Source organism: Astatotilapia calliptera, chromosome 3 (genome assembly GCF_964374335.1).
Source record: "Astatotilapia calliptera chromosome 3, fAstCal68.1, whole genome shotgun sequence".
NCBI lineage: Eukaryota > Metazoa > Chordata > Actinopteri > Cichliformes > Cichlidae > Astatotilapia > Astatotilapia calliptera.
Genome location: NC_137424.1, coordinates 30,492,926 through 30,520,602, shown reverse-complemented (window position 1 = coordinate 30,520,602; position 27,677 = coordinate 30,492,926). Strand labels below are relative to the sequence as shown.

At 38.7% G+C, this 27,677-nt stretch overlaps 3 protein-coding genes and 1 long non-coding RNA gene across 7 annotated transcripts; 3 read left to right on the top strand and 1 right to left on the bottom strand.

Moving 5' to 3' along the window:
• The first annotated feature begins 4,077 nt into the window (after positions 1-4,077).
• Positions 4,078-6,710, top strand: LOC113018445 (uncharacterized). Of its 3 annotated transcripts, XM_080299819.1 has the most exons (5): positions 4,159-4,410; positions 4,533-5,234; positions 5,356-5,472; positions 5,561-5,604; positions 5,714-6,710. In XM_080299819.1, exons 1-5 carry the CDS (start codon positions 4,311-4,313, stop codon positions 5,828-5,830), a joined length of 1,080 nt encoding a protein of 359 aa, XP_080155945.1. In that variant the 5' UTR covers positions 4,159-4,310; the 3' UTR covers positions 5,831-6,710. The 3 variants fall into 3 exon arrangements, with proteins under 3 accessions (XP_080155946.1, XP_026017298.1, XP_080155945.1); XM_026161513.2 differs by lacking the exon at positions 5,356-5,472 and having other exon boundaries at positions 4,151-4,410; XM_080299820.1 differs by lacking the exons at positions 5,561-5,604; positions 5,714-6,710 and having other exon boundaries at positions 4,078-4,410; positions 4,533-5,232; positions 5,356-5,534.
• Positions 6,711-8,625: 1,915 nt separating this feature from the next.
• Positions 8,626-11,537, top strand: LOC113018481 (uncharacterized). The gene is made up of 4 exons (XM_080295155.1): positions 8,626-8,680; positions 8,800-9,498; positions 10,750-10,999; positions 11,115-11,537. Exons 1-4 carry the CDS (start codon positions 8,626-8,628, stop codon positions 11,152-11,154), a joined length of 1,044 nt encoding a protein of 347 aa, XP_080151281.1. The 3' UTR covers positions 11,155-11,537.
• Positions 11,538-13,411: 1,874 nt separating this feature from the next.
• Positions 13,412-15,217, top strand: LOC113018464 (uncharacterized). 2 transcript variants are annotated; one of them, XM_080299824.1, is made up of 4 exons: positions 13,412-14,172; positions 14,362-14,469; positions 14,569-14,600; positions 14,696-15,217. In XM_080299824.1, the coding sequence occupies exons 1-4, from the start codon at positions 13,971-13,973 to the stop codon at positions 14,789-14,791; spliced, it is 438 nt and encodes a 145-aa protein (XP_080155950.1). In that variant the 5' UTR covers positions 13,412-13,970; the 3' UTR covers positions 14,792-15,217. The 2 variants fall into 2 exon arrangements, with proteins under 2 accessions (XP_080155950.1, XP_080155949.1); XM_080299823.1 differs by having other exon boundaries at positions 14,362-14,600.
• Positions 15,218-26,021: 10,804 nt separating this feature from the next.
• LOC145426230 (uncharacterized) lies at positions 26,022-27,172 on the bottom strand. Its single transcript, XR_013906955.1, has 2 exons — positions 26,547-27,172; positions 26,022-26,451 (listed from the first exon to the last, which is right to left on the bottom strand). It is a non-coding gene; the product is annotated as an uncharacterized LOC145426230 (long non-coding RNA).
• Positions 27,173-27,677: the final 505 nt, after the last annotated feature.

The following is a 27,677-nucleotide window of genomic DNA, read 5'->3' as shown; positions in this document are numbered from 1 at the left end:
ATTTTAGAAATGTTTTTGCTCTTTTTTGCTCTATAAAATAGTTGGGGTTTTTTTTAAGAATCATTCATCTTAGCAGTGGGATTTACATGAAAAGAGAAACAAATTAAGTTTGAGTGAAAATGTAAATTTTTTGCACTCTCTGTAAATCCCACTGCTAAGATGAATGATTTTCAGTGAATCAAATGACTCAAAAAACCCGATTCACTTTGGTGAGTGACTCATTAAAACTCGATTCAGTAAAAAGAATCAAATTTACCATCACTAGTTCAACATTAGTTAGAGAAAACAAACTGTTTGCTTATAGTTATCTAGTCTGTGCATTTAAAACAGCTGTGGGAAATCTGTGTTTGGGATTTGCAAATACTTCCCACATCATTATTACTATTATTATCATTGTTGTTGTTGTTCACAATTAAGTGTAGTCCATTAATAATAGCTATAGCCAATACCTACAAACAGAATGGCATTTGGCTGGGAAGTAAACTCCAGATGTTGGCTTCCATTAACATTCTCACCACAACTGAAAGACTGTAGCTATGCTGTCATCTCAGATATAAAGACGAAGGCTTGGGTAGCTCTCTGAGGGACCAGAGTGAGATGAGGATGGGGAAGAAGAAGAGCACATAAATGTAAAGCACACAGAATAGAAGCTGACTGACTCACAGAAAGTGGTCCAAAAAAATATTGCACTACAGTAATAATGTCAGTATTGAATAAGAAGAACAGACTAACATCCAAATATCCACGAATTGCTGCAGTGCAGCAATCCCACCAATAACCAGTGACTGCACGAAGATCAGTAAAGCACACTGAAATTAAACTGACAGACTCATTGAAGGTGGGATAGAAAGTGACTGGGCTGGGATTTGCAACAGTCCCAGTATATGTTATTGTCGTCTGCCATTTTACTTCTTTTTCACCGACTAACAGACCATTCATACTTCAAAGCGACTGGCTCAGTTGTGTGCTGTGTCTCTATTCAGATTTTCAAAATTTTGTACTGTCTATTGGCTTAATGGCAGATTTGACACACTCTGTTCTCTCTTGTATGTTGATAGTTGTGAGTTCAAATGCAGCATAAAACATCTTTCACCATGCCGTCTTTCTTTTTGTGTGTTATGTTGTGTATTACATATCAACACAGTTTTTAGAAATCTTTTTTTCTCTCCTTATAATCTAAAGCACAAACTGTCATTTCCCCATGTACACAATTATTTCATGCTGCAGAGGGACAGCTTTACTACAACAAGGTAAATGACCCTGAACAGTGAAGGCGACTACACTTTGAATACAAATCAAAGGTGGCATCAAGAGAGGTTGAAGTCAAACAGAGTTGTAAGGAGAAAAAGTAATAGAATGAATTCCTCTGTGATTTAGTTGAAAAGGAATTATGCTAAAATGAATGTTCATGTGAGAATGTGCTAAAGACAAATCTAATTGAAGTAGTGATGAAAAAAGGGATGAAACGATTTTCAAGTTTAAACTTTGTTTTAAAACATGTAAGTGGGGAAATAGAGAGAGAATGATAGGGTTTGGCTGGACAGCAGAAGATTTCATGTAAACAACATGATTGTCTGTCTAGATAAGGGGGAGAGGTGTGTGGGCTCTTGACAGAGCATACATTAAAGCACCCATAGACATTCTTGAACGGTTCCCTGCGCCTTCTGTAAGATGAGCAGTTGGAAATTCCAGCAGAGATGCCAGTGGGATCATTCGCTGCCCAGATGTTGGATTTCCAAATTGGACTTTGGCTCTGCTCATCATCATCATTGGTGTTTTGGATTGTATTTCTGAGAAGAATTTGTACTTTCATTGCTTACATGGTGGATTGCAGCTTCCCAAGCTTCTCGCAGCCTTTCCCAACTATGTGAAGATTTGGGATCCCACTGTATTCCTGAAGGGCTGAATATCCACAAAGTCCTGCTTTCCTGTTAGATTATTTTGTTTAACATTGAACGATGTGCTCTCTAGTGCTCTCTCCTCCAAGCTTGCTCCAAGTAAAAGTAAAAATGTGAATCTTATGAATCCTACACCAGCCCTTTAAAAATAACAGTCCCATGGCCATACAAATCCAGGCCTCTAAAATCAGCCCAGAAATTCCAAGGACCACAACTGAGAGGGGAGTTCCTGCTAACGGTGTGGCTTATCAGATGAAACAGGGAAGACACACCTGGACTTCTAGGCAGTGAGAACTGGGCGAGTCCTCTCACCCACACCAGTTCCATCTGAACTCTGCATTGCCTTGGCTAGTACTCATAGGGTCAGAGGATGGGATGTTTTAAACAGAGAGCCGACACAGGCATGTTGCATTGGGGTGCTGGTTCTGCAGATCTACACTACACTGTAAAAAAAAAAAAATCCTAGAAAAACAGTAATATTCCGGCAGCTGGGGCGCCAAAATAATACCAGAAAATAACAGAAAATAACTTTCTCATAAAAATATGATTATTTTCAGAAATGACAATACAGTTTGTTGCCCTAATTTTACATGGGATTTTGCCTTTTTCAAGTGCTTTTAAACATTAAATTAGGAACATTTTAATCTGATTAAACAATGAAATTACCTATAAACAAAGTCAATGAATGTGGCAATATGAATAATAATACTTAAATGTACAGAAATATACAGTTAACAGTTGGTTTAAATAATAATGGATTGCATGCCCTGGGACAGACTGACAGAGGTGAGGCTGCCATATCGCACCATCGGCCCCTCTGGCCATCACTAGTAGGCGGTAGGTGAAGTGTCTTGACCAAGGACGCAACGACCAAGAGTGTCCGAGCCGGGGCTCGAACCAGCAACCTTCTGATTACAAGATGAACTGCCAACTCTTGAGCCACGATCGCCCTAAATAACAATAATAATAATTATTATTATTTGATGTAACAAAAGTTACAATCATGTAATCATCAGTTAGAATCATGTTATATATTTTTCCATAGCATTTCATTTGAATTTAACACTTCAATCTTTGAAATAACGGACAAATATTTGTGAAATTATGATACATTCGTGAATGTATTTTAACAATCTAAATATGCATATGTACAGACAAATACATTTAAAAAACAAGAAAATTGTTTTTTGATTTTATGTTAATTTACATTTGAAATGTAAAATCACAGTTTCTTTATGTAATTTTAATGATATTCTAAAAAAAACAGTACAAAACTGTAAAATACACAGTAAAATACTTTTATATTTTTATATTATATATTTTTTTTTTACAGTGTAGTAAATAGCACAAAGAAAAAACCACAGGATCATACAGTGACATTTCCCAAATGGCACTTCTTCAGTTCCTCGTTCTAATTTCTTTCTTTGACTCATCTCCTAACATCTAGCAGTACTATACTCACTGTTTTAGAGTAATGTCAATTAATATAATATTTGACAAATGCATCAAAGATCGGAAAAAAACATTGATAAAATTGGTCATCATGAATAACTGTGGATAAATATGATTTATATTGCTGGAACCAGTATGGATTTATTTTTAACCCTGTTAAAAATAAGCTGGTTTTAAGATACACAAAATATTGCAGGTTAAAGTGTGAAATATTTTGCATTTTTCAAGGAAATGAATAACTGAAAAAAAATTCTAAATCTCTTAAATGCATTTAAAAATAACCTTCAGTTTACTTATGAATAGAATAAAGAAACTGTACACTTCCTTGATATGTAGGTTACATGTAAGAGTGGCGAATTGATCACTTTCTTATATAGTAAAGATGGTGATAGAAATACATTATTTTTAGCCACTAGTGCAAATCCAAAGTCACTTCAGACATGCTTATCTGAAAGTTTCCTTATGCTCTTATTTGATCCAAGGTGTTTTTTGTTTAATATGCATTTTTTCCCCAATGAACCTCCTCTCTTGATTTGAACTAGTTACAAAAAAATGTCAATAACAACATGTAAGAACATGCACACAGAAAAGGGTAAAGATTATAAGTTCAGGCAGTGGCGAAGGAAATTGGTACTGCCAGCAGTGTCCTTCACCACTGAGCTATTTGTTGTACAAACAACACTTACACTAAGTTGAAGTTGCTACATTTTCCTGTACTAGACTAGATATTAAAAATAATATTTAGATCAGTGAGATCCGTGAAGTGCAATCCGAGTAAGACTGAGTGGTCAGTTAAATTTCAATAACTTGAAGTTCAGTGGAAAGTTCAAGAGCCACTTTGTTCTCAATGTGAATCTCTCATCACGTTTTGACACTATGCTGTGAATGTGAAGCTGTTTCCTTGCATACAGTGTGACTTTAAATCAACCAATCAAATACAGTCTTGCCCCTGAAGACACTATGAACAGAAAGATTCTTTCCATTCAAGTCACGGATTTGAACATGATGATATCTCCACCATCTGTTTTCTATTTGATGCTGTTGTTCTTTGGGGAAATGAGTGAGTTGTGTTTTTTCCTCAGTAACTTTTATCTTTTAGAGATTAAGGTCACTCAGTGACATGAGTTCTACTTTTTTTAAATCAGTTTTCTTTGTTTTGTTTCTTTCCTTCTATCATTTCAGCTCCGAAGAGTCATCAACTCTCGTCTGTTCGTCAAGACAGAGTTTTTATATCCACTAATGTCGGGGAGAGTGTAACTTTGCAGTGTTTCTATGAAGGTGAAGTGGTAGCAAGGTTTTACTGGTATAAGCAAACACTGGGAGAGAAGCCAAGACTCATTTCTAGCTTCTATTCGTATGATAAAAATGGCACTTTCTATGATGAATGTGAGAACAATCCACGCTTCACACTGTCTACTGAAAAAGCTCAAAACCATTTGATGATAAAAAATCTTCAAGTTTCGGACTCAGCTACCTATTTCTGCGCGAGTAGCTTTTCGGTAAGTTTTGAATTTGCAGAAGGAATCACTGTGAGTGTTAAAGGTTCAGGTTTGAACAGCCGGCCTTTAATTCAGCAGTCTGCATCTGAGACCATCCAACCAGGAGGCTCTGTGACTCTGAACTGTACAGTACACACTGGGACCTGTGATGAAGAACACAGTGTTTACTGGTTCAAAGACTCTGAAGAGTCTCATTCAGGACTCATTTACAGCCATGGAGGCAGGAATGATGAGTGTGAGAGGAAACCAAAGACACACACAAACACCTGTGTGTACAGCCTGCCAATGAAGAACCTGGATGTTTCTCATGCTGGGATCTACTACTGTGCTGTTGCCTCGTGTGGATACATGCTTTTTGGAAACGGGACCGAGCTGGATTTTGGGTGTGAGTAGAAGCTTAGCACACATTTCTTTTACTGATGAATAGTTCTGTTTACAATTAAAATGTTATTACAAATTGGAAAAGCTGCTAACATAATATCTTATTGTCATATTTGTTACTGCAGCTCAGGAGACTTTTCTTCTCTCTGTGTATTTCTTAATTGCTGCCTTGGCATTCACCACAATCCTGATCTTTATACTGGCTTTCTTAATTTATGGTATAAGCAGACAGCAGTGTACAGGTAAATGTTGCTGTTCATATATTGTTTATATAAAATTACCATCCAGTATGGTTGAAATATGATTTGTGTGTCTGTGTGTTTGTTTCAGGGTCTAATGCAAGATTTTCAGGTTCCTCTATAACAAACACAGAGGTAGAATAATACAATTCTAAATCATTTTGTTATTATGACAATTATCTGTCATTTTTCAAATTTTATAACATGTGCCATATTGTGATTTGTGGATTTATTTCATTATCAGAATTGTGAACCTGAAGAAACCCTTCATTATGCTGCTTTGAGGGTAAAAAAGACCAGCAGATCTACAAGAAAAAGAGAGAATCCAGAGGATAAATGTCTGTATTCTAGTGTCAAATAATAAAACTTTACATGTTTACTTCTGTGTAATAGGGCTTAAGCGTAGCAGTATCATGTGTACTTTTGTCTCAAATATGACTCGTTTAAAAGTACATTGGTTGCTGTATTTCTCTTCTTTTTCTCATTTATTGCTAATATAAATTACAACTGAAAAGTTGATTATAACATCGCATATTTGCTGAATGTCCGAACATTAAATGCTTGTTTTCTTTTTTTATTCACAGAGTCTATATTTCCTAATTGGCTGATAAATTATTGACATACTAAAACGGTATCATTTTAATATGAAATTTGTTATGTCAATATCCAGTATTTGCTACATACATAAATATATGTAACAAATACTCTTGGGCAAGATACTAATGCCAAATTGCTCCCCAATGCATTCACTGAAGTATGAATGTGTGTGAATGTTAAATAGAAAGCATTTACATTGTGTAAATGTGTGAATAAGGCAAGTTGTGTAAAGTGCTTTGAGTGTTCAGTTAGAGTTGTATCAAGTTGTACAGAATATCATTACAGTTAATGTCAAAGACAAACAGTTTCTATTAAAGTGTCGATCTGAGCAACCAACATTAAGTTGTTGATTTCCACAAGTTTATACTTATTTATAATAATAATGATAATATTTGTATGAGTATAATAATATTTGACAAAAAAGTACTTAAGTATTTGGAGGTCTTGTTAGTTTTATCACTGATTTTGATCATTCTATTATAGATCGTAAAATTAAAATTAGAATAGAATAAATAAACGGTATACCAACACCACACCTAACACATCTGAAGATGTTATTTTTGCAGAAGAACATTATGAAAAGTTCAAAATTGATTTTGAATAATTTGTGGAATTTGTTTCACAATAAATGTTCTGTTTTTATACCATCTTTATTTTATTTGCAACTATCTGAATGGCTTTATTTTAAAACTGACCTTTCAGCTGGTTTTAAAATGTTAAATGATTATTATAAAACGACCACAGTCAGGGTTTATCATCTCATCCACATCTGCCACATCTATTAACCTGGCAGCTTCTCCTCTGCAATGCACACTGTTCTGCCTCAGTCGACAGCTTCACCTCCTCGGCTCTTCTGCTCAGGCCTGAAACTGTCAAATTTTGATCATTCTGCTCTAAATTACCAAGTCCGGCATTGTAATTAATATGTGATGGGAACACTACCACAAAGGTAACGGTTGACGCAACAATATAAATGCTGTTCAGTCTGTGGCTTTTAGTCAGACTCTTGGAAACCCCGGGCGAGCATGTACTAAAAAAGTACCTGGTACACAGCAAATCCAGTATACACAAATTAACACTGTCAGATTTGATTTCAACACTATTAAAGTGTCTATATGGGTCCACACCAAAGAGTGTGAATTTAACTCTTTTTGGAGAGTTGGCATCTTAACTCAGATTTAGTGTTAAATACCAAATCTGTCTGGAGTTGATAATTTAACACTTATTAATGCTAGCTAGGTGTTAAGAGTTTAGATATCAAGTCTCACAGAGTATTTTATTTTAACTACATAAGAGTTTTCTTCTAATTAATTCTAAAATGTTTAAATTTTACTCTTCTGAACTTTCAGAAATTCCTTGGGAAATACACATTTATTAAAAAGAGCCAATGTTTTTCTGAAAAACATTTATTTTGAACTGTGAACCGCAATTTTCAATCATTTTCTAAAACATGGAACAGTGTACACGCTCTCATTGGAATATTGTTTATCAAAGGGTCTGACATAGGTGTGCTGGACAATGCAAATGACAGCATGTTCATTACTCTTTTCTTCAATACAATATGCATGTCCTCCATTCATCACTTTGTGGAACTTTAACGTACTTCTGCTCGCCCCCATATTCCATCTTCGTAAGCACATCCTGTGTGGAGATGCAGTCAAAATTAGTTGTGCAGTAATTCATTGCAGCACAGTTTAAAAAAAAGGTTAAAAAACACCTGTTTGCTCAGTTTTTGTGGGACGTTTTCAGGCTTGCGCCATAGTTCTATGCCAACATTTCACGATCTCAACATAGTTTTAGGTGTACTGGACTGAATATTCATATATAAGCATTTTTAACACTATTGTATTTGCCCCCAAACAATACATTTCAGCTAGCTAAAACAGGCTATTATGCTATCACCGAGCAACGTGGCTGTACCTTTCACACAGCTTTGTCTCACAGCCTGCCCACCATCACCACGACTATAGGGTGATGGTGTCCTGACGCAGCAAGGCACAGAAACTTTAAGGTGTGAGGACAACCTAGAGGAAAACGTGTGGTGTGTTTGTGTTATTTTAATGCTCTTATCATTACAGGGAGAAGCCTGCTGCAGAAGGCAAAGTATGAGTTAGGCACGGGAAGAAAGACCAATAGGAAGGCCGAGTTTAAACCACGGCAGCGCCACAACGTTTTTAAACTAATCCCAGGTGGTCAAAATAACCAACTATTTTATGTGAGTCAAAGAATAGAAGATAGATAGAGTTGAGTTTGAAATTAGTAATGACAGGACCACTTTAATGTTAGTGCCACACAGTGTCACATCTGAAACAAAGCAAACCAGATGAGCGTCGTAGTTTTCTTTCTCTAAATGGAAACTGAAGCAAATCTTCAAAGAAAGCACGACCCATTTTACGTCCACAACGTTGCACAACCAAGGATGTCTGTGGTTTTTCATTTTTCAAGCGCTAAACATGACAGCGATGAGCATGTTTCCTTTACGGGACATTACACATATTCTGTGGTTGGCCGGTCACATGAAATTTCCTCTTTGAAGAGCAGAAAAATTATTTTACCATAATGACACATTTAATATTTGTAGTTTATCTGATACGTGTGTGCGTAGGAATAATAGGTGAGTTCTAATTTTGCTGTTTTGAGATGTCATTTCTCAATTAGGTTTCAGATGTCCACTGCACTAAATATATATGCAATGAAAGAAATGTGTGTGCGTTGTCTTGTATCTTGTTTCAGCTCAGCCAGCTGAACCGCACTCATCTCTTCATCAAGAGACTGATTTTGTTTCTGCTGATGTTGGTGATGAAGTAACTCTGCACTGTTCTTACGAAGGTGAAGCTGCAAGACTTTACTGGTACAAACAAACTCTGGGACAAAAACCAAGACTCATCTCTACCTACTACAGATATGAGGGAAATGGCATATTTTATAATGAATTCAAAAGTAATCCACGCTTTACGTTAGTTACTGGCATCAGTAAAAATCATTTGAAAATAACAGATCTGCGTGTCTCAGATTCAGCTACTTACTACTGCGCAACAAGCTTTACTTTTATTTTAGAGTTTACCAAAGAAACATATCTCAATGTAAAAGGTTCCAGTTTGGACATCCAGACTTTTGTCCTACAATCACTATCTGAGACCATCCAGCCAGGAGACTCTGTGACTCTGAACTGTACAGTCCGCACTGGGACCTGTGATGAAGACCACAAGGTTTACTGGTTCAAAGACTCTGAAGAATCTCATCCAGGGCTCATATACACCCATGGAGGCAGGAATGATGAGTGCAAGAAGAAATCTGAGGCACAAGCACACACCTGTGTGTACAGCCTGCCAATGAAGAACTTGAATGTCTCTCATGTTGGGTCCTACTACTGTGCTGTTGCTTTATGTGGACGCTTACTGTTTGGCAATGGGACCAAGCTGAATGTTGAGGGTAAGTAATTTTGGGAAAGGTTCTATTATCTGAACAAGCTACTCACTATCATGTCAAAGTGTGTAAAGGCAGGCCAGTCCACCATGTAAATACATATTAACTGCTTATCTTAATGACCTTTTGCTTTTTAAAGCATTTCCCACTTTGCCTCTCCAAAGCATGAAATGGACATTCATGCAGAAGTTGTAGTAACTTGCACTAAGCTGCACTAACAGCGGAAAATAAAAATATTTTCTTTCCAGCCAACATAAAAATAATCATGGGAAAACCTTTAAACATATTGTTCAGACATTTACAAGTAAATACGTATTAGGTGCCTAGCTTAATGACCTTTTGCTTTATAACTTAACTGATTAAGACACAAATAAGGCTAGACAACGCTGTTATAATGCTGACATAAGGAGGGAGACAGCCTTTCTAACAGTACAGACAAATACGCTTATTATCCAGCACGCTTTAAAATGGTAAATTTAAATGGTCGCATGTTATTAGGTAGAATTGTTTAACTATAAATACATTTAAAAATGTCCATGCAGTATTGTTAATCTCTGTCCGCTACTTGCAGCAGACATTGACCCATAATAAAAAAATAGTGTCATCAGTATTACCAGACATGGTCGACATCTGTTTGTCTATGGCACAGTTTGCGTTGTATGAGGTGGGTGTATGAGTGGTTGCCTGGCTGCTTCAGTCTACATGTAACACACTAACCCCAAACTGCTCTCTGATGCATCAATGAGTGAGTGTGTTACAGAAATTCAAAAACACTTAAACAGAAAAAAACGTGCTTGTCTGTATGAGGCATGTTGTATAGAGTGCTCCTGGAGAGTACAAAAGTGCTCTATAAGAATCAGTCTATTTAGTGGGTGATCGTGGCTCAAGAGTTGGGAGTTCGCCTTGTAATCGTAAGGTTGCCGGTTTAAGCCCCGGCTTGGACAGTCTCGGTCTTTGCATCCTTGGGCAAGATACTTCACCCGTTGCCTACTGGTGGTGGTTAGAGGGCCTGGTGGCGCCAGTGTCCGGCAGCCTCGCCTCTGTCAGTGCGCCCCAGGGTGGCTGTGGCTACAATGTAGCTTGCCATCACCAGTGTGTGAATGTGTGGATGACTGAATGTGTAAAGTGCTTTGGGGTTCTTAGGGACTAGTAAAGCGCTATATAAATACAGGCCATTTAGCATTTTACCAACCAAGCCAGTTTTGCTGACAAGACAACATCTGTGTTTTAACTTTATTTGTTGGGTTACTATCTCAGTAGATGAAGGGGACACTCTTCTCTTGTTGTATTTCTGGAGGGGGGTTTCAGCTTTCACCAGCGTCCTGAGTGTTTTACTGGCTTCCTTAATGTGCATGACAAGAAAGAAAAACAGGAGCACATACACAGGCAAGTGGTTTAGTATTCCTTATGTTTGTTTTTTATCCTCCGGTGAATTTGACATTATATTGACACAGTTTTCTGTTTTCCAGATTATCCAGCAAAAAACTCCCCCTTTTTCAAAGCAAATGTAAGTGCATTTTCTTTTGAAAGAAAAAGCACAGTTTTACGTTCCATCCATGTTTGTTAGTTTTTTTTAATAAATGTGAAAGTGACTCAGCTGTTGTACTGTTTTTCATCCCCAGGGTGACCAAGGAGGAGGCTACCTCTATTTCAAACCTTTGAGGGACATGAAGATGAACAGATCAGAAATGCAGATGGACAACACCTGGAGTAAATGTGTCTATTCTAGTGTAAAGCAGTAAAGTGGACAGGCTTTTGGTCTCCGTGTATAAACACAGGACCTTGTGAGGTTCTCTTTGAAGCATGACTTCCCTTATAAAAGACATTTATAAGTTACTATTTCATTCATTTCCTCACACCACAATTTAACATGGACAATAATGACATTTGTATTTCAGACTATTAAAAGTGTCTGTTATGTATATAAAAGAATTATGTGCATTTGTATTTTAATATCATGATAATAATGATCACTTTTTTTTTGCATCGTGAATTTTAGTCCCTCCCCCCTCTCAACCAAAATAATAAAAATATTTTGAATATTCTGACGTTTGTGTGTTGAGATCAGACGTGAGTATGAGTGGAGCGTGAATACAGTGGTTTGAAGTGCCCGCCCCCTTCCCTTCCACCGCACTGTAAAAGACTCATTGCCCTCAAACGCTTTGTTTGTTGCTAAGCGTGGCCCAACCAGTTATTAGGTTTTACGGGGTGAACACTTTTTCACACAGGGCCATGTAGGGTTTTTCTTCCTAATAGTAAACACCTTCATTTGGAAAGTCCCTTGTTTGTTTATATGTGTTATCTTTGTCTAATATTTAAATGTGTTTGATGGTCTAAAACGTTAAGTGTGACAAACATACAAAAAAACAGGAAATCAGGAAGGGGACAAATGCTTGATCACACCACTGAATGCGTGTAGCCACAAACTACAGCTGTAGTAGTAATTAGCTCAGGAAGAATATTCAAAATATGCCTGGATTTGCTTTGTTTTTATGGATGACTGGCCTATTGACATCGCAGCAAGTCCAGAATATGGGCAGTCCTCTCTCCCTCTATGCATCTCTGCTGGAATTCTGAGATCCAATGATCTAAACTGTTAATGTTACAGGACCGCTGGGAACAAACCGAAAACACCTCCATACATCCCAGTTTAGACTTTGTCAAGTGCCCACTCGCCCCATCTCTCTCTCTCTCTCTAATATCTACTCAATCAACCAGGTCAATAGATCCTCAGCCACACGTTATCATTCTCTCTCTTTTATCAAAGATAATTCAGTTACATTTGAACATTCAATCATATCTGAATAAGCTTCACTTTCCATTCTTCACATTCACTTTTAATCCGAATACTTTTTCTCTTGCAAACTGTTTCTCCGTCACAATTTACTCAATACAATCCCCCTTTTTACTAAGTCATGCACTTTAACTGTGAGACATTCAGAGATCAGAGTGTCCTGTGTGCACTCTCATTTAGTTTCTGTCTCTCTCTCTCTCTCTCTCTCTCACACACACACACACACACACACACACACACACACACACACACACACACACACACACACACGCACACACACATTCGCACACTCATATCTCTCAAGACATTTTCTACATAGGTTTTCAGCGCAGCCTGGATTAAACCTGTCTTTAAAGTCATTTTTTTTCACAATATTAAAATTGTCAACCTAAACATAATTAACGTTAACTGATTATTTTTTAATTAGTATTGAGCACATTTAACTGTCAGCACAATGACAATGAACTGACAATTGAGTGTTTGACGTTTACAACATTTAACATTGTTTTTGTTGTTCAAAAGTATATTGACTGGTTAGTGACACAGTCCTTATCTTCTCAGTCCAACGAACAAAAGGTTGATTATGGCTCATGTCTACACACAAAACTCTAAACATTAGAACAGACATTTCCACAATTTAAACTGCATTTCTCTGCATATTGATCACTTACATTTTTTATTTGTCCTTGATTACAAATGAAGATGATGACCAAACTATAGGAAAAAGCTCTGTTTTACCACTTTTTATTAACACATTTTTAACACATAAGGCTGAATGTCAAGTCCTTTTACCCCCTCAGCTTTGATGGCAGGGGGCGGCCAGGCCTCAGTCTCTCGCTACGCCACGTTACGCGACAGAGCCAATCATGTTCTGCAGTGTGATGGTGATGAACCAATCAGACCTGTCAGATGTGGCAAAATGTAGGACAAGCTGGCGTTTTTAAATCTGAGAAGTATACTGCTGCTTCATTAGGTGTGGACTTCTGTACTGAAGAAGGAGACAAGATGAAGATGTTCTTTGTGAACGTTTTCCTGATCTGCTCATTATGTAAGTAAAATAAATTGACTTGTGTAAACTTTTGATCTTCATTTGTGTGAAACTGAGTCTGTCTGAATTATTTCAGGTGCAGCACAGTTAAGTGACGTCTCTCAGCCTGAATCTTTGAAAACAGTGAAGATTGGCGACTCAGCTACTATTAAATGCTTCATAAAGAGCGCATCAAAGAAAATCGTGTGGTACAAGGTGACTACAGGGAGGAAACTACAGCTGGTGGTAAAAGCTGATTCTTACTATAATGTGAGAGAGTTCAGTGATGAATTTGTTAACCGTTCTTCAGTTAAATTTGACATGACTAACAATCATCTGACCATAAATAAAACATCATGGGAAGATGTTGGAACATACTTCTGTGGAGTCTTACACATAAGTGAGGTTCAGTTTGGGTCAGGAACATTTCTGATGTTGACAGGTATGTTTGGACATGTTTGCATTTCACATAATTTCAACTGAATGTGAACACAGTGCTAACAATCTCACTCCAAATGGTTTGTTTTCCAAGGTGCAAAGACAATCAGCGACTCTGTCGGCCAGCAGCCAGAATCAAAGTCAGTGAGGTCCGGAGACTCTGTGACTCTCAGCTGTTCTGTTCACTCTGCTCAATGCACAGCAGAACTCACTAGTTTCATGTGGCTGAAAAACTCGGATGGTTCTGCTCCAGAGATGATTTATTGCTCTGACAATAAGAACAACATCTCCCAGAGAACTGACAGAGGACGAACTACCTGCGTGTACAACTTTGTCGTCAGGAGCCGGAATGACGCTGGGGTCTACTACTGTGCTGTTAATGCATGTGGACAAATACTGCTTGGAAATGGGACCAAGATTGGTATAAGTAATTTTGGAGTATAATTTACTTAAGATTTTTTTGCAGTAGAAAATCTTGTGTTTAAAACTCATAATTTCCCAAATACACATATGATGATTATCTTTTTATAACCTCTTTCTTGCTTTTTCAATTCATACATTAGAAATTGGTTTGAAATGAAATTCTAATGTCTCCTGTCTGTATTGCCAGACGACATCAATGATCACGAGAGTTTTTGTGTCCGTGAGAGAACCCTGTCATGCATCATCATCATCATCATCATGGGTGTTTATCTGGTTTTTGCTGTGTTCATGATCAGTAAGAGAAACCGCTACCACTGTACAGTAACCGATGCTGTTGATCTCTATACTGTGTGTTCCACTGAGCATAACACCAATCACTTTGCCTGCTTTTCAGAGTTTAGCTCAGGACTTTCACCTCTGTCCAAGGTATGTGCTGTTTAGTTGAATATTTATATAATCATTACACCATCCTAAGTGGCTCATAATTTTGATTTCATTCACATTATTGTACTTTTTCTCAGGTTAGAGGTGAAGAAAACCTCGAAATCAAGAGATCAAATGAACAGAGAGATGGTATCTGGAGTGAATGTGTGTACTCCAGGGTGAAGCTACACTGAACTGAAGCCGTTACGACTTTGATGCCACATGTCTAGACATGAACTTATTACTGCAGCTTTGAAATGTTTAGGCTGTTCTCTAGCTCTTCCTAACATTATTCTGCTCAATCGGTTTAAAGCCTGCTCTTTTTTTTCCAGTTTTTTTTGTTCTAAGTCTAAAGTTTCTTGTTAACTGATTTTACTTATATTTTAGCATCTTTTCTGTAAGACAGAGGCATGTGAGAGGAAAGCTGACACGCTGATGACATTTTTCGCTTGCTTTCTCTCTCTCTCTTTTCATCGTTTCTATATGATAGTTCTTTTTTATCATTAACACATATCATGCCTTTAAAAAAATGCATTTTCAGCTTTTCATGCAGCATATCTCACTGTTTTACTGTAAGCAGTAAGTTTATAAATTGTGTGTTATTAAACTGTTAGGTTGCATCTGTGACCTTGTGAAGTCTTCTCTTTCAGTTCAATTTGATTCCATTTATACAGCGCCAAATCACAACAATGCCTCAAGGTGCTTTGTATTGTAAGTTAGACCCTATATATTATAATCCATACTCAGTAATACTCTTTGCTGTTGTTTCGTGCTGAGTTTTCTTCATTTCAGTGGCTGATGTAAAGGGGCTCTTCATCACAGAGATGATCCAGAAATGATCCATTAGTGTCACTGTTATAATAAACTGTTGATTCAGACACTTCTGAGAGTTACTTGGTTTGAGATCTCTCAGCCTCGTGTTGTTGGTTCACAGCAATAGTCCCATTTGTCACAATAGCAATCACACTCACTCCACTGTTAGATAAAATTCAATTATTCAATGAAATCCTGGAGGATGTGACTTTTGCTTTTTCATTTCTAGTTAAAGAACGTTGCCTCAGGTATTGCATGGAAATAAAGGGGGAAAATTGAATTTGGTCAACAGAATAAATATCCCTTTAAAAACAATATTTAAAAGCAGATTTTATAATCAGATAAGGTAAGGAACTGTCTAAAGCTAAAACAATAATGATAATTTCAAAAACGCACCGTCTGTTGTTGTAATGTTATTCATGTTCTACAATACACAGCCATGTGCCAAAAAATGTTGTGAAACATTATAAATCATTGCGGAAATACTAAAAAAGTTAATAAAAAAAAGTTGATCAGACAATAAAATCAAACAATTTAAAGACTGTTAACAGTTAATTTATTTTTGAGTTGACTGATTTTCAGCATTGCATGCATGGATCCAGCTTGCCTCATGTCGACAGTCATGGCTGCTGGTAGTGATCAAGTCAAGTCAAGTGGTTTTATTGTCATTCCAACCATGTGTAGTGGTAAAGTACACCATGAAACGAGACAACGTTCCTCCAAAACCATGGCACTACATATGGCATATAACAGACAATAAACACGTGACTACATAATGTGCAAGGTGCAAAAATTGCAAGAAAAAAAAAGTTCAACACCAGACAGAACAGAACGATACGTGTGTGTGTAGCCTGGGGGCAGTGGCGTGTCCAGCGGGGTGGCCTGGGGGGGTACAGGCTCAACCAGACTGGCCACCCCAGGTGCCACCCCGAAGCTAAAACAATAAAATTTAATGAAATATCAAATGTACGATTATGGTTTCACAGTGAAGCTCAGATATCCGAGGGTAAGTGAATACAGCACCGGCTTCTGCACTATGAGCATCATGTTAGCAAAGGTAGGTGAGCCAAGCACGAAAGATGGCACCGCAGAAAACATTTTTTCGGCGAAAGATTAACAAGTTAACATAGCTGGACTAGCCATCAGACGTTTGCATGGTGGGCTGATGACTTTTTTTGTAACGGCATGAACAATGAGAGGTGGTGGATTGGCAAGATGCTGGCCGATGTGTAAAAATAACTCAGTTGTTTGGTGGTGGCTATGGCGGAGCTTCCACAGAGGCAACAGGTGGATGAGGGAAGGTGAAGCAGGAGGAGAGCGCCGAGGCAGCCGCCGGTCCAAGTGTCAGGTGAACTTCAGGTAAGAAGTTACGACCTGCAGTCTATCTGGGTCAGATATAAACCAAGTTTAGGTGCAGTTTATTTTCGTTGTGCTGACTTTTTACAGTCAGTTACAATAACTCATACTGCGTGAGCTAGCATGACGAGTTTCTATACAGCTGTTCGGTTGCTATGATGTTACTGATAGTGAACTTTATTTCATTCATAAGGTTAGTTAGTAGAGTTGCCAACAGCTCCTTAAAAAATGGAATGGTCCCTCATTCAGAGAAAAATTTACGTGTTCCGTATTGAGCTGAGAAGAGACGCAGTTTGTCCCGGACTTTAGCTAGAATGGAAAAAGACACAAAGCTGGAGTTATCCTGTCTATACAGCTGCCTCTTCTATTGCTACTTCAATCATGAAACTGATCAGTGATCAGCTGATCGGCTTTTCTCTCTTGTTTGTTTATCGCCCACTTTGCGCCAGAAACAGGAAACCAGCGGATGTTGTGGTAAACAACAGCAGCACGTTTAAGCTTGATCAGCTGTTGTTAGAATTTATTTAATATTAATTTCTACTATCAGCTGATGTTTGCTGGAGCCACAGCTGTAAAGCTGCTGGTCATGATGTCGGTTTGTATATGTGATGAGAGGGAAACATGAAGATGAAACCAGGAGATGTCCTTACTGAATCATCAGAGCTGTGATGTAGAAACAGGTTTACCTTTTAGTTAACATGAATGAGTTGAAGGGAAGTTATTAACTGTTTCTGAGAGACAAATAACACCAGGATCTTTTCTAAGTAGCTGACAGCTGGTAACTGTGCAGGGGCGGCAAAGTGTTGCCAGGGGGCCAGGTAGGGCATTAACAGGGAAAGGGGGGCACCAAGAAATACTTTTCTTTTTTTATTCTCATTTCAAATACCTAGCTTTTATTAAATAATTATCTGAATCTTGCGAACAAAGTTTTTATCTAACGTAAAATGTATAGAAATCATCCATATACCAAAAAGACAGTGTACATCACTGTCACAACAGCGTTTGTTTTCATTCAAAGGCTTTATGGCTTTAATACCTGGTGGGCTGGTCTGTAGTGAAAATGCCCAATTTTTTTTGTCCCAGTCCAGCCCTGCAGGTTATACTGGCAGTGTCACCATGCCAGCTGACTGTATGTCATCATCAGCCAGTGTTGTTCTTTATACATCAATTTTACCAAAGTTTACCATAAGGCAGCATAGAAAGTATTTACTTGCTGAATAAACACTGACTGATTGTATCTCTTGTACTTTATCAACGCAGTATCTAAAAACTTTGCACCATAGTAGTTAAAATCTCATTCTAATAGGAGTTAAAAGCGCATTCGGTTATTAGGTTTACAGGGTTATTGAATTATGGTTAACGGTTGGTAGAATTGTTTTTAACATTATCTGCCAATTACATCTGCCACCCTTCTCCAAATCTGTGCCCCTATCTGCCCCCACCAACAAAAATTTTCTAGACACTCCACTGCCTGGGGGAAGAAGCTGTTTCGCAGTCTGGCAGTGAGGGCATGAATGCTCTGGTGCCTCTTTCCAGAAGACAGCAGGGTGAAGAGTGTCATCTCCTTTGTTTTGTCCACATTTACAGACAGGTTGTTGACTCTACACCGGTCTGTTAGCAGTTTCACCTCGTCTCTGTATGCTGACTCGTTCTTGCTGATGAGACCCACCACAGTCGTGTCATCAGCAAAATTGATGATGTGGTTCAAACTGTGCACTGCTACACAGTGGTGAGTCAGCAGAGTGAACAGCAGTGGGCTGAGCACACAGCCCTGAGAGGCTCCAGTGCTCAGTGTGGCTGTGTTGGAGATGCTGTTACAGATCCAGACTCCAGTTGCAGAGGGAGGTGATCAGGCCCAGCAGGCTCAGTTTTCCAATCAGGTGCTGAGGAATGATTTTGTTGAATGCTGAACTGAAATCAATGGACAGCATTTGTACATATGTGTCTTTATTGTCCAGGTGGGTGAGGGCAAGATGTAGAGTGGTGGCGATGGTGTCATCTGTTGACCGGTTGAGGCGACAGGTGAACTGCAGTGGGTCCAGTGTGGGTGGCAGCCTGGTCTTAACGTGACTCATCAGGAGACTCTTGAAGCATTTCATCATGATGGGTGTGAGTGCAACTGGAAGGTAGTCATTGAGGCAGGACACTGAAGACTTCTTTGACACAGGAATGATGATGGTGGTCTTGAGACACGTTGGGACGACAGCAGTGCTCAGGGAGAGGTAGAAGATGTCAGTGAAGATATCTGTCAGCTGGTCTGCACGTTCTCGGAGTACTCTCCAAGGGATGTTATTTGGACCAGCAGCTTTCCCTGGGTTAACTCTGTGAAGAGTTTTCCTCACATCAGCCGAGGTCAGACACAGTCTGGTCGTTGTGAGGGGGAAGACTTCCTCACCAACAAGTCCTTATGAGGTAAGGTGTGTAGAAATTTGAGGTGAACATTTTATTTAATCAATTTTGGAATAAGGCTGTAATGGCAAAATGTGGAATAAGTGAAGCGCTGTATACTTTCTGGATACACTGTAGGTTTCTACAACAGCATCGCAATTTAGATTAAGAAGATGCAGCTCAGGGAGAACTGATATATTCTGATATAAGTGTGATGCATTTAATTGATCTGCACTATGTTCCTATTTTTGGAGTGAGAGAGGTTGGTGGTGAGATAGGGACTTTCAGCACTGAAGATGTGTTCCACCTCACTGCAAACTCATCATTAGCTCAGAGTTAATTAAGTAGAATTGACGTGATTTCATTATTCTTTTCTTTATTCTTTCTATTTTTGCTTTTTCTTTGCCTCTGCCAAGCTTATTTAAAAAAACATCTGCAAATAAACTCTAAACTGTGGACATTCCATTTCTAACCTTTTGTGAAACAATAAAAACTTAAATATAAGTATTTATCCAGTATTTACTTCCCCAGAGAAGAGCAGCTAAGAGTCAATCAACAGCGCTGTTACCAGTTCAGACATCTACTCTGTTACAACCTGAGTCATCAGTTCAGTTGCTAGCTCAGTCTTCTGCTCATCCACCTCCTAAGCCGCCAGCTCAGGGAGGGTTCTCCACACCTGCTGGCTCTGCTTCGCCTCAGGCAGGGGCCTCTGCACTTTGTGGCCCACTGCCTGTTCTCGCTGGCTCTGGTGAGCCACTCCAGCCACCTCCATCCTCTGCCGGAAGCTCTACTGAGCTTATTCAGCCAGCTGAGGACTTCATTTTGCTGTCATTGCCTGAGGAGAGCAAATGCCCTGCACAGCTCCAGCCAGCTTTGTCTCAGCCAGGGGTCTCTGCACCTGCTTGCCCTGTGTCTGCTGGCCCTGTTTCTGTTTCTGCTGGGGGCTCTGGTGAGCCTCACCAGCCATCTGTCTCTGCTGTGGATTCCAAAGAGTCTGTCCAACCATTTGTTCCGGCTGGAGGCTCTGGAGAGCTACTCCAGCTCTCTGTCTCTGGTGGGGACTCCAAGAAGTCGGTTCAGCCATCCGTGACTTCTACGCCACCATCAGTGTTGACTGGGGGCTCTGGAGAGTCCACCCAGTTGTTTTCTGTTCCTGCTTGGAGCTCAGGCGAGCCCATCCAGCCATCAGCACCACCGTCAGCGCCACCATACACGGCTTCCGTGCCACCACCTGCAAACACCATGCTACCGTCTGGTCCTGCCTCTTCTGGTCCCGTCTCGTCTGGTCCTACATACCAGCTGTTAGCCAAGCTGTCCATGAGCCCACGGCCATGACCACGTCCTCGTCCAGACAAGCCTGCACATGCACGTCCAGCACGGCCTGCACCTCACCGTCGCTGGCCACTTTCCTGGCCATCAGCTTAGGATCGTCATGGGCTGCCTCCTGAACTGTGTTGCCACCACGGTCAGCCTCCAGACCTGCTTCATTTACGTAACATCACTGCTGCCACTGTCCTCACGGCCAGTGCCCTGGACAGTCTCACTGTTGGCGCTTTCCAAGCAGTCGGCATCCACACCTGTGTCACCGTTGCGGGTTTCCATGTGGCTTGAGTCGGGATCTGCTTCACCTATGCTACAGTGGCTTTCGACGCAGTCGGCCCGCTGAACTGTGTCGGTGCTGCCACTTTTCACGCAGCTGGCCCTGACTCTTGTGCCTAGTTTTTTTGTTTTTGTTGTTTCTGGACTCCTAGTGCTCCTGTTTTTCTGTTGCTCCTAAACAAAAGAAACATAAAAGTTTAATTTAACAGAAGTGCAAATATTCCCATATAAAAACTCTAAGTTAAGTTTAAACATGAATTAATTAATAATTCGTCCTGTCATGGTGCATGTTAAATAGATTTCAAAGTAAGGCGGAGCTCCTAGGTTTGCTATGTGTGACTGTATTCTGCTTCATTTGTGTGAAGCTGAGTGTATCCTGCCTGAATTATTTCAGGTGCGGCACGGTTAAGTAAAAACTGAAACATAAAGTGTGACATATATAAAATAACAGGAAATCTGGTAGTGGCCAAATGCTTTGTCACAGCTCTGTGTAAATACAAACCACAGCTGGAATATGTAGCTCCATAAAAATATTCAAAATATGCCTGGATTTGCTTTGTGTTATGGATGACTGGCTAATTGGCATCAGAGCAAGTCCAGAATGTAGTCTGCACTCTCTGAGCATCTCTTCTCGATCCAATCGTCTAAATTGTTAATCTTACAGGACCACTGGGAACAGACCCACAACACCTCCATACATCCAGGTTTAGCCTCGCCCCACCTCTCTCTCTCTAATATCTAGTCAACCAATCAGGTCAACTGATCCTCAGCCACAACTTATCATTCTCTCTCTATTTCCCTATTTATTTGTTTATCTATTTGTTATTGCTTGTGTACAGTGTCCTTGAGTTTTTTGAAAGATGCTTTCTTAAATAAAATTTTTTATTATTATTATGTCTTTTAATATGGACAGTTCAGTTACTTTTGAACATTCAATCATATCTGAATAAGCTTCACTTTTCATTTTTAACATTCACTTTATCGTAATCCTTTTTAATCCAAATACGTTTTCTCTTGAAAACTGTTTCTCAGTGACAATTTACTCAATATAATCCCCTTTTTACTAAATCATACACTTTAAAGTTGAGACATTCGGAGATCAGAATGTCCTGTGTGCACTCTCATTTAGTCTCTCTCTCTCTCTCTCTCTCTCTCTCTCTCTCACACACACACACACACACACACACACACACACACACACAAACATGTCTGAAGGCATTTTGTACACAGGCTTTCAGCACAGCCTGTCCTTAAAATAATAATTAGTTTTTCACAATATAAAATTGTCAACTTAAACATAATTATCTTTAACCAAATATTTTCTGATTACTATTGAGCACAACCATAATTTTGTGTTTAACCCTGTTCACAAGTATAATGACAGATTGGCAACACAGCACTTATCTTCTCAGTCCAGCACATGAATACAAAAGATTGATTATGGCTCATGTCTACACACAAAACTCTAAACATTAGAACAGACATTTCCACAACTTAAACTGCATTTCTCTGCATATTGATCACTTACATTTTTTATTTGTCTTTAACTAAGAATAAAGATGATCAACAAACTGGAGGAAAAAGCTCTGTTGTAGCTCTCTGATGTTTACACAACACAATTTTCAACAAATTTGATGGGATAATAAAGGTTTATTCTATTCTATTCTATTCAGAAGGCTGAATGTCAAGTCCTTTTACCCCCTCAGCTTTGATGGCAGGGGACGGCCAAGGGGACCTAAATCTCTCTCATTACGCCACTTTACTCGACAGAGCCAATCATGTTCTGCAGTGTGATGGTGATGAACCAATCAGACCTGTCAGATGTGGCAAAATGTAGGACAAGCTGGCGTTTTTAAATCTGAGAAGTATACTGCTGCTTCATTAGGTGTGGACTGCTGTACTGAAGAAGGAGACAAGATGAAGATGTCCTTTGTGAACGTTTTCCTGATCTGCTCTTTATGTAAGTAAAAGAAATTGACTTGTGTAAACTTTTGATCTTCATTTGTGTGAAACTGAGTCTGTCTGAATTATTTCAGGTGCAGCACAGTTAAGTGACGTCTCTCAGCCTGAATCTTTGAAAACAGTGAAGATTGGCGACTCAGCTACTATTAAATGCTTCGTAAAGAGCGCATCAAAGAAAACTGTGTGGTACAAGGTGACTACAGGGAGGAAACTACAGCTGGTGGTAAAAGCTGATTCTTACTATAATGTGAGAGAGTTCAGTGATGAATTTGTTAACCGTTCTTCAGTTAAATTTGACATGACTAACAATCATCTGACCATAAATAAAACATCATGGGAAGATGTTGGAACATACTTCTGTGGAGTCTTACACATAAGTGAGGTTCAGTTTGGGTCAGGAACATTTCTGATGTTGACAGGTATGTTTGGACATGTTTGCATTTCACATAATTTCAACTGAATATGAACACAATGCTAACAATCACAGTCCAAATGGTTTGTTTTCCAAGGTGCAAAGACAATCAGCGACTCTGTCATCCAGCAGCCAGAATCAAAGTCAGTGAGGTCCGGAGACTCTGTGACTCTCAGCTGTTCTGTTCACTCTGCTCAATGCACAGCAGAACTCACTAGTTTCATGTGGCTGAAAAACTCGGATGGTTCTGCTCCAGAGATGATTTATTGCTTTGACAATAAGAACAACATCTCCCAGAGAACTGACAGAGGACGAACTACCTGCGAGTACAACTTTGTCGTCAGGAGCCGTGATGACGCTGGGGTCTACTACTGTGCTGTCAATACATGTGGACAAATACTGCTTGGAAATGGGACAACAATCAATAATGGTAAGACACTAGCAGTGCATTTTTAAAGTTTTTACTTTCACTTTAAAGTTCAAAGGTATTGAAATATTTTTTCTTCAAAGTGCAGTTGACAAATTGTTAAAAAGTTAGAAAACCTTCACTGAAACAGAAAGTCCAAATTTACAAAAACTTTTTTGCGACCTGATTATTTGTAAAAAATATTTTTAAAGTATTTACCTTAACATATATAAATGGGAGGGTGAAAAACCGATCAGTTCAGTTTTTTAAATGTATTTATTTTTAACTGAGGCAATGTGAAGTACGTACGGTGTCCACAGAAAGTCAGATCTAATTAAACGCATTAAAAATAAAAAACCCACAAACCACCCATTCAAGTCAAGTGGCAGATCATCTTCTTCATGTAAGTGTTTGTCAAGAAAATCTGGTAGCTTTGAAGAGATCAGAGATGAGATAAGGTTTTCACTTTGCACGTTGTCACAGCAAGTGGTAAAAAAAACAAAAATCTAAATATACCATATACTTCATTTATCTTTATCTGTTTCACTGCTGTCTGACTTTGTTGACCCATTTGTGCAGAAAACAAAATGCTTGTGGTAAAAGTAAGTAGCCAAATTCTACATTAAATCCAGTTAATCGCAATTAGTGTTGTCTAAATCAGTAAATGTGTGTTTATTAAATGTTAAATCATGTATCATGTTTACAGCAGACACTGAAGGCATATCACTGAGTCTGACCGTTATTGCACTGATGCTGTCAAACATGGTTCTTGGAACTGTGACGCTCCTCCTTGTAGTGACATTTTGCAAGACAAGAATGAAGAAATCTGCAGGTGTGTAAAACTTTATGCAGGATGATATCCACATTCTGTTATTCTGCAGTAACTACTAACTATTGGTATCTTTTAATGCTTGTTTTTCCACAGAAGCAGCCGATGAAAGCAGTCAGGTGAGAGTTTGTCTTAGTCCATCCACCTCATGGCAGCCTATCCCAGTCATCAAACAGCAATAGATTATTTCACATATTTTAATTTGTTCGTCAGGACATGACTATATTTATTATATATTTATTTATTGGAAATTCCTTTTTTCACAGACTGGTGATACAGTCGTCTATACATCTGTGTGTTTGGCTCACAATAGTATCAGGCCCAGACAACCTACAGTAAAAGCCAATGGAGACGCTGTAATTTACTCTACACTCAAACCTTGACAACAGAACATCAAAGTTTCATCATGGGAATACGACCAAGCTATGACAAATTACGAATGTCTTGCAACCCTCATAGGTAGTATATCTCTGTTCAGTGGTGCATACAAGCATTCAAACTATAATCAAAGAAGTTTAGAACATTTCCTCAACTTCACCTCTTTGTAAGCTAAATTCATATTTTTGTATCCTTCGGATTTTAAAACCAGCATGCTTTTCATGGACTGTCACATTTAACAACCAGCTTCTCACTAATGGCATGTATAAGTCTTCAGTTATTTACTCTGCCTTGCACTGTGAAAACCAAATGTACTGTTTTGATATACTTTTATGTTTGGACTGAAATACTTTCCATTTCACAAATTGTCCTGCAGAACACTTTGCTATGTGATGTTTGCTGTAGGTTTGTATTTGGCAGCAAGGCTATTGGTTAAGAAATTACACTGACTAGTGTAACAAAAAAAATATTTTAATTCAGAGAAATGTGTTGTGACTTATATCATACATGACAATATATTAAAATGTAGATTCCTCCCTTCTTTTCTCTTCAGATTAATATGAATGTTTTAAGTGAGCATCTTTTCTGTAAAATGTTTTACAACAAAAATGTTCATGTTTGGAAAAACCCTACACTCACCAACGATAACACCCTTCTTCTATAATCAATATAATATTTTAAGTTAAACAGAGTCATGAACAGATACAGAAGGTTAAGATGGCAGTGATAGGACTGTGTTTGTATCCCTGACCAGTCCTTGGCTGGTTTTTGACAGTAATGAGATCCAGTGATGTAGTGTGTACAGCCATGAGAGGTATACCCTTAAGCAGGATATAGGAAAACGTGTGTTTCCACCAGGAGACCAGCCATAATAGAAGCTCATTTGTTTACTACCTGCTGTCATGAACTTTAAATTTGCTCAGGGCTTCTGTAATTGTCAGGGAATCATAATTTTGAACCTTTCTGTAAAGCATTTTGTACGTACTTGCCTGCAGAAAATATCAACTGGAAGTAGTTCAGGTTGAGCAAGAAGAAAGATACAGCCTGCAGTTATTGCTGATCAATGTTTTGTAACATAAAAGCTTGAAAATTTTAGTTAACAAAACTGAAAATATTCCCATATGAGAACTCAAATTTAAGTTTAAACATGAATTAATTAATAATTGATCAAAAGACAACCCCAAAGAGAAGAAAGACTTCACAAGGCCACAGATGCAGACCAAAAGTTTAAAAACACCCAATTTACCCCCTCCGTGCTAACAGTAAAAAATTGAGATACGATGCATGAAAAGATGAAAATGCTTTACTTTAAAAGTCAAGATTTGTGCTTATTATTGATAAAAAAAAAACTGGTCTGTCATATAAAAATGACAGAAAGAGAAAGAAAGTGAGCAAGAGATTACATCAACATGTCAGCTTTCATCTCACATTCCTCTGTCTTACAGAATAGATAACAAAAATTTTATTTAGAACAAAACAAAGAAAAAAAGAGCAGGCTTTAAACCGATCGAGCAGGATAATGTTAGAAAGAGCTAGAGAACAGCCTAAACATTTCAAAGCTACAGTAATAAGTTCATGTCTAGACATGTGGCATCAAAGTCGGAACGGCTTCAGTTCAGTGTAGCTTCACCCTGGAGTACACACATTCACTCCAGATACCATCTCTCTGTTCATTTGATCTCTTGATTTCGAGGTTTTCTTCACATCGAACCTGAGAAAAAGTACAATAATGTGAATGAAATCAAAATTATGAGCCACTTAGGATGGTGTAATGATTATATAAATATTCAACTAAACAGCACATACCTTGGACAGAGGTGAAAGTCCTGAGCTAAACTCTGAAAAGCAGGCAAAGTGATTGGTGTTATGCTCAGTGGAACACACAGTATAGAGATCAACAGCATCGGTTACTGTACAGTGGTAGCGTTTTCTCTTACTGATCATGAACACAGCGAAAACCAGATAAACACCCATGATGATGATGATGATGATGCATGGTATTGGTGTCTCATGATAATTGATGCCGTCTACAAATGCAGACAGAAGGAGGCATAAGATGTTCAGTTCAAAGCAACTTCTAATGTATAAAATAAAAAGCAAAACAGATCTTAAAAAGTTAATCATCATACGTGCATTTTGGAAATTTTAAACGCATGATTTTCTACTGCAAAGTTACTTACACTTAAAACCAATCTTGGTCCCATTTCTAAGCAGAATTTGTATTTGGGGATATTGGTATTTTTAGAGGGTTTAATTAGATCTGACATTCTGATAAAAAGGACAAATCTGGCAAAGTTTCACAGACTTATTGTCTTTGGATCTAATCTACTGGAAACTACACTTTAAAGAAACACATTTAAAAACCGTTGAACCTTAAAGTGTAAAGTAAAGTGTGCGTGTTAGTCCCCATAGGGAAATAGTTCCTCTGCATTTAACCCATTCACCCAGTGAAGCAGTGGGCAGCCACCAATGCAGCGGCCGGGGAGCAGTGTGTAGTGTGTACTGTGTAGTGTGCAGTGTGTACCTTGCTCAGGGGTACCTCAGGGTAGCTGTTCAGTGGAGTCGAACCCCCGACCTTCCGATCATGGGGCCACCACTCTATCTACTGAGCTATCCCTGCCTTAAAAAGTTTAAAAATGCACTGCTAGTGTCTTACCATTATTGATTGTTGTCCCATTTCCAAGCAGTATTTGTCCACATGCATTGACAGCACAGTAGTAGACCCCAGCATCATCCCGGCTCCTGACGACAAAGTTGTACACGCAGGTAGTTCGTCCTCTGTCAGTTCTCTGGGAGATGTTGTTCTTATTGTCAGAGCAATAAATCATCTCTGGAGCAGAACCATCCGAGTTTTTCAGCCACATGAAACTAGTGAGTTCTGCTGTGCATTGAGCAGAGTGAACAGAACAGCTGAGAGTCACAGAGTCTCTGGACCTC

What these genes read in the sequence shown, in the direction of transcription:
- LOC113018464 (XM_080299823.1), top strand. Translation starts at nt 13,971, where the DNA reads ATGTGGCTGAAAAACTCGGATGGTTCTGCTCCAGAGATGATTTATTGC. An exon ending in TGGAAATGGGACCAAGATTG is followed by an intron (nt 14,173 to 14,361) that starts GTATAAGTAATT and finishes CTGTATTGCCAG; the next exon opens with ACGACATCAATGATCACGAG. An exon ending in GACTTTCACCTCTGTCCAAG is followed by an intron (nt 14,601 to 14,695) that starts GTATGTGCTGTT and finishes ACTTTTTCTCAG; the next exon opens with GTTAGAGGTGAAGAAAACCT.
- LOC113018445 (XM_080299819.1), top strand. Translation starts at nt 4,311, where the DNA reads ATGAACAGAAAGATTCTTTCCATTCAAGTCACGGATTTGAACATGATG. An exon ending in GTTGTTCTTTGGGGAAATGA is followed by an intron (nt 4,411 to 4,532) that starts GTGAGTTGTGTT and finishes CTATCATTTCAG; the next exon opens with CTCCGAAGAGTCATCAACTC. An exon ending in AAGCAGACAGCAGTGTACAG is followed by an intron (nt 5,473 to 5,560) that starts GTAAATGTTGCT and finishes TGTTTGTTTCAG; the next exon opens with GGTCTAATGCAAGATTTTCA.
- LOC113018481 (XM_080295155.1), top strand. Translation starts at nt 8,626, where the DNA reads ATGACACATTTAATATTTGTAGTTTATCTGATACGTGTGTGCGTAGGA. An exon ending in TGTGTGCGTAGGAATAATAG is followed by an intron (nt 8,681 to 8,799) that starts GTGAGTTCTAAT and finishes ATCTTGTTTCAG; the next exon opens with CTCAGCCAGCTGAACCGCAC. An exon ending in GACCAAGCTGAATGTTGAGG is followed by an intron (nt 9,499 to 10,749) that starts GTAAGTAATTTT and finishes TTACTATCTCAG; the next exon opens with TAGATGAAGGGGACACTCTT.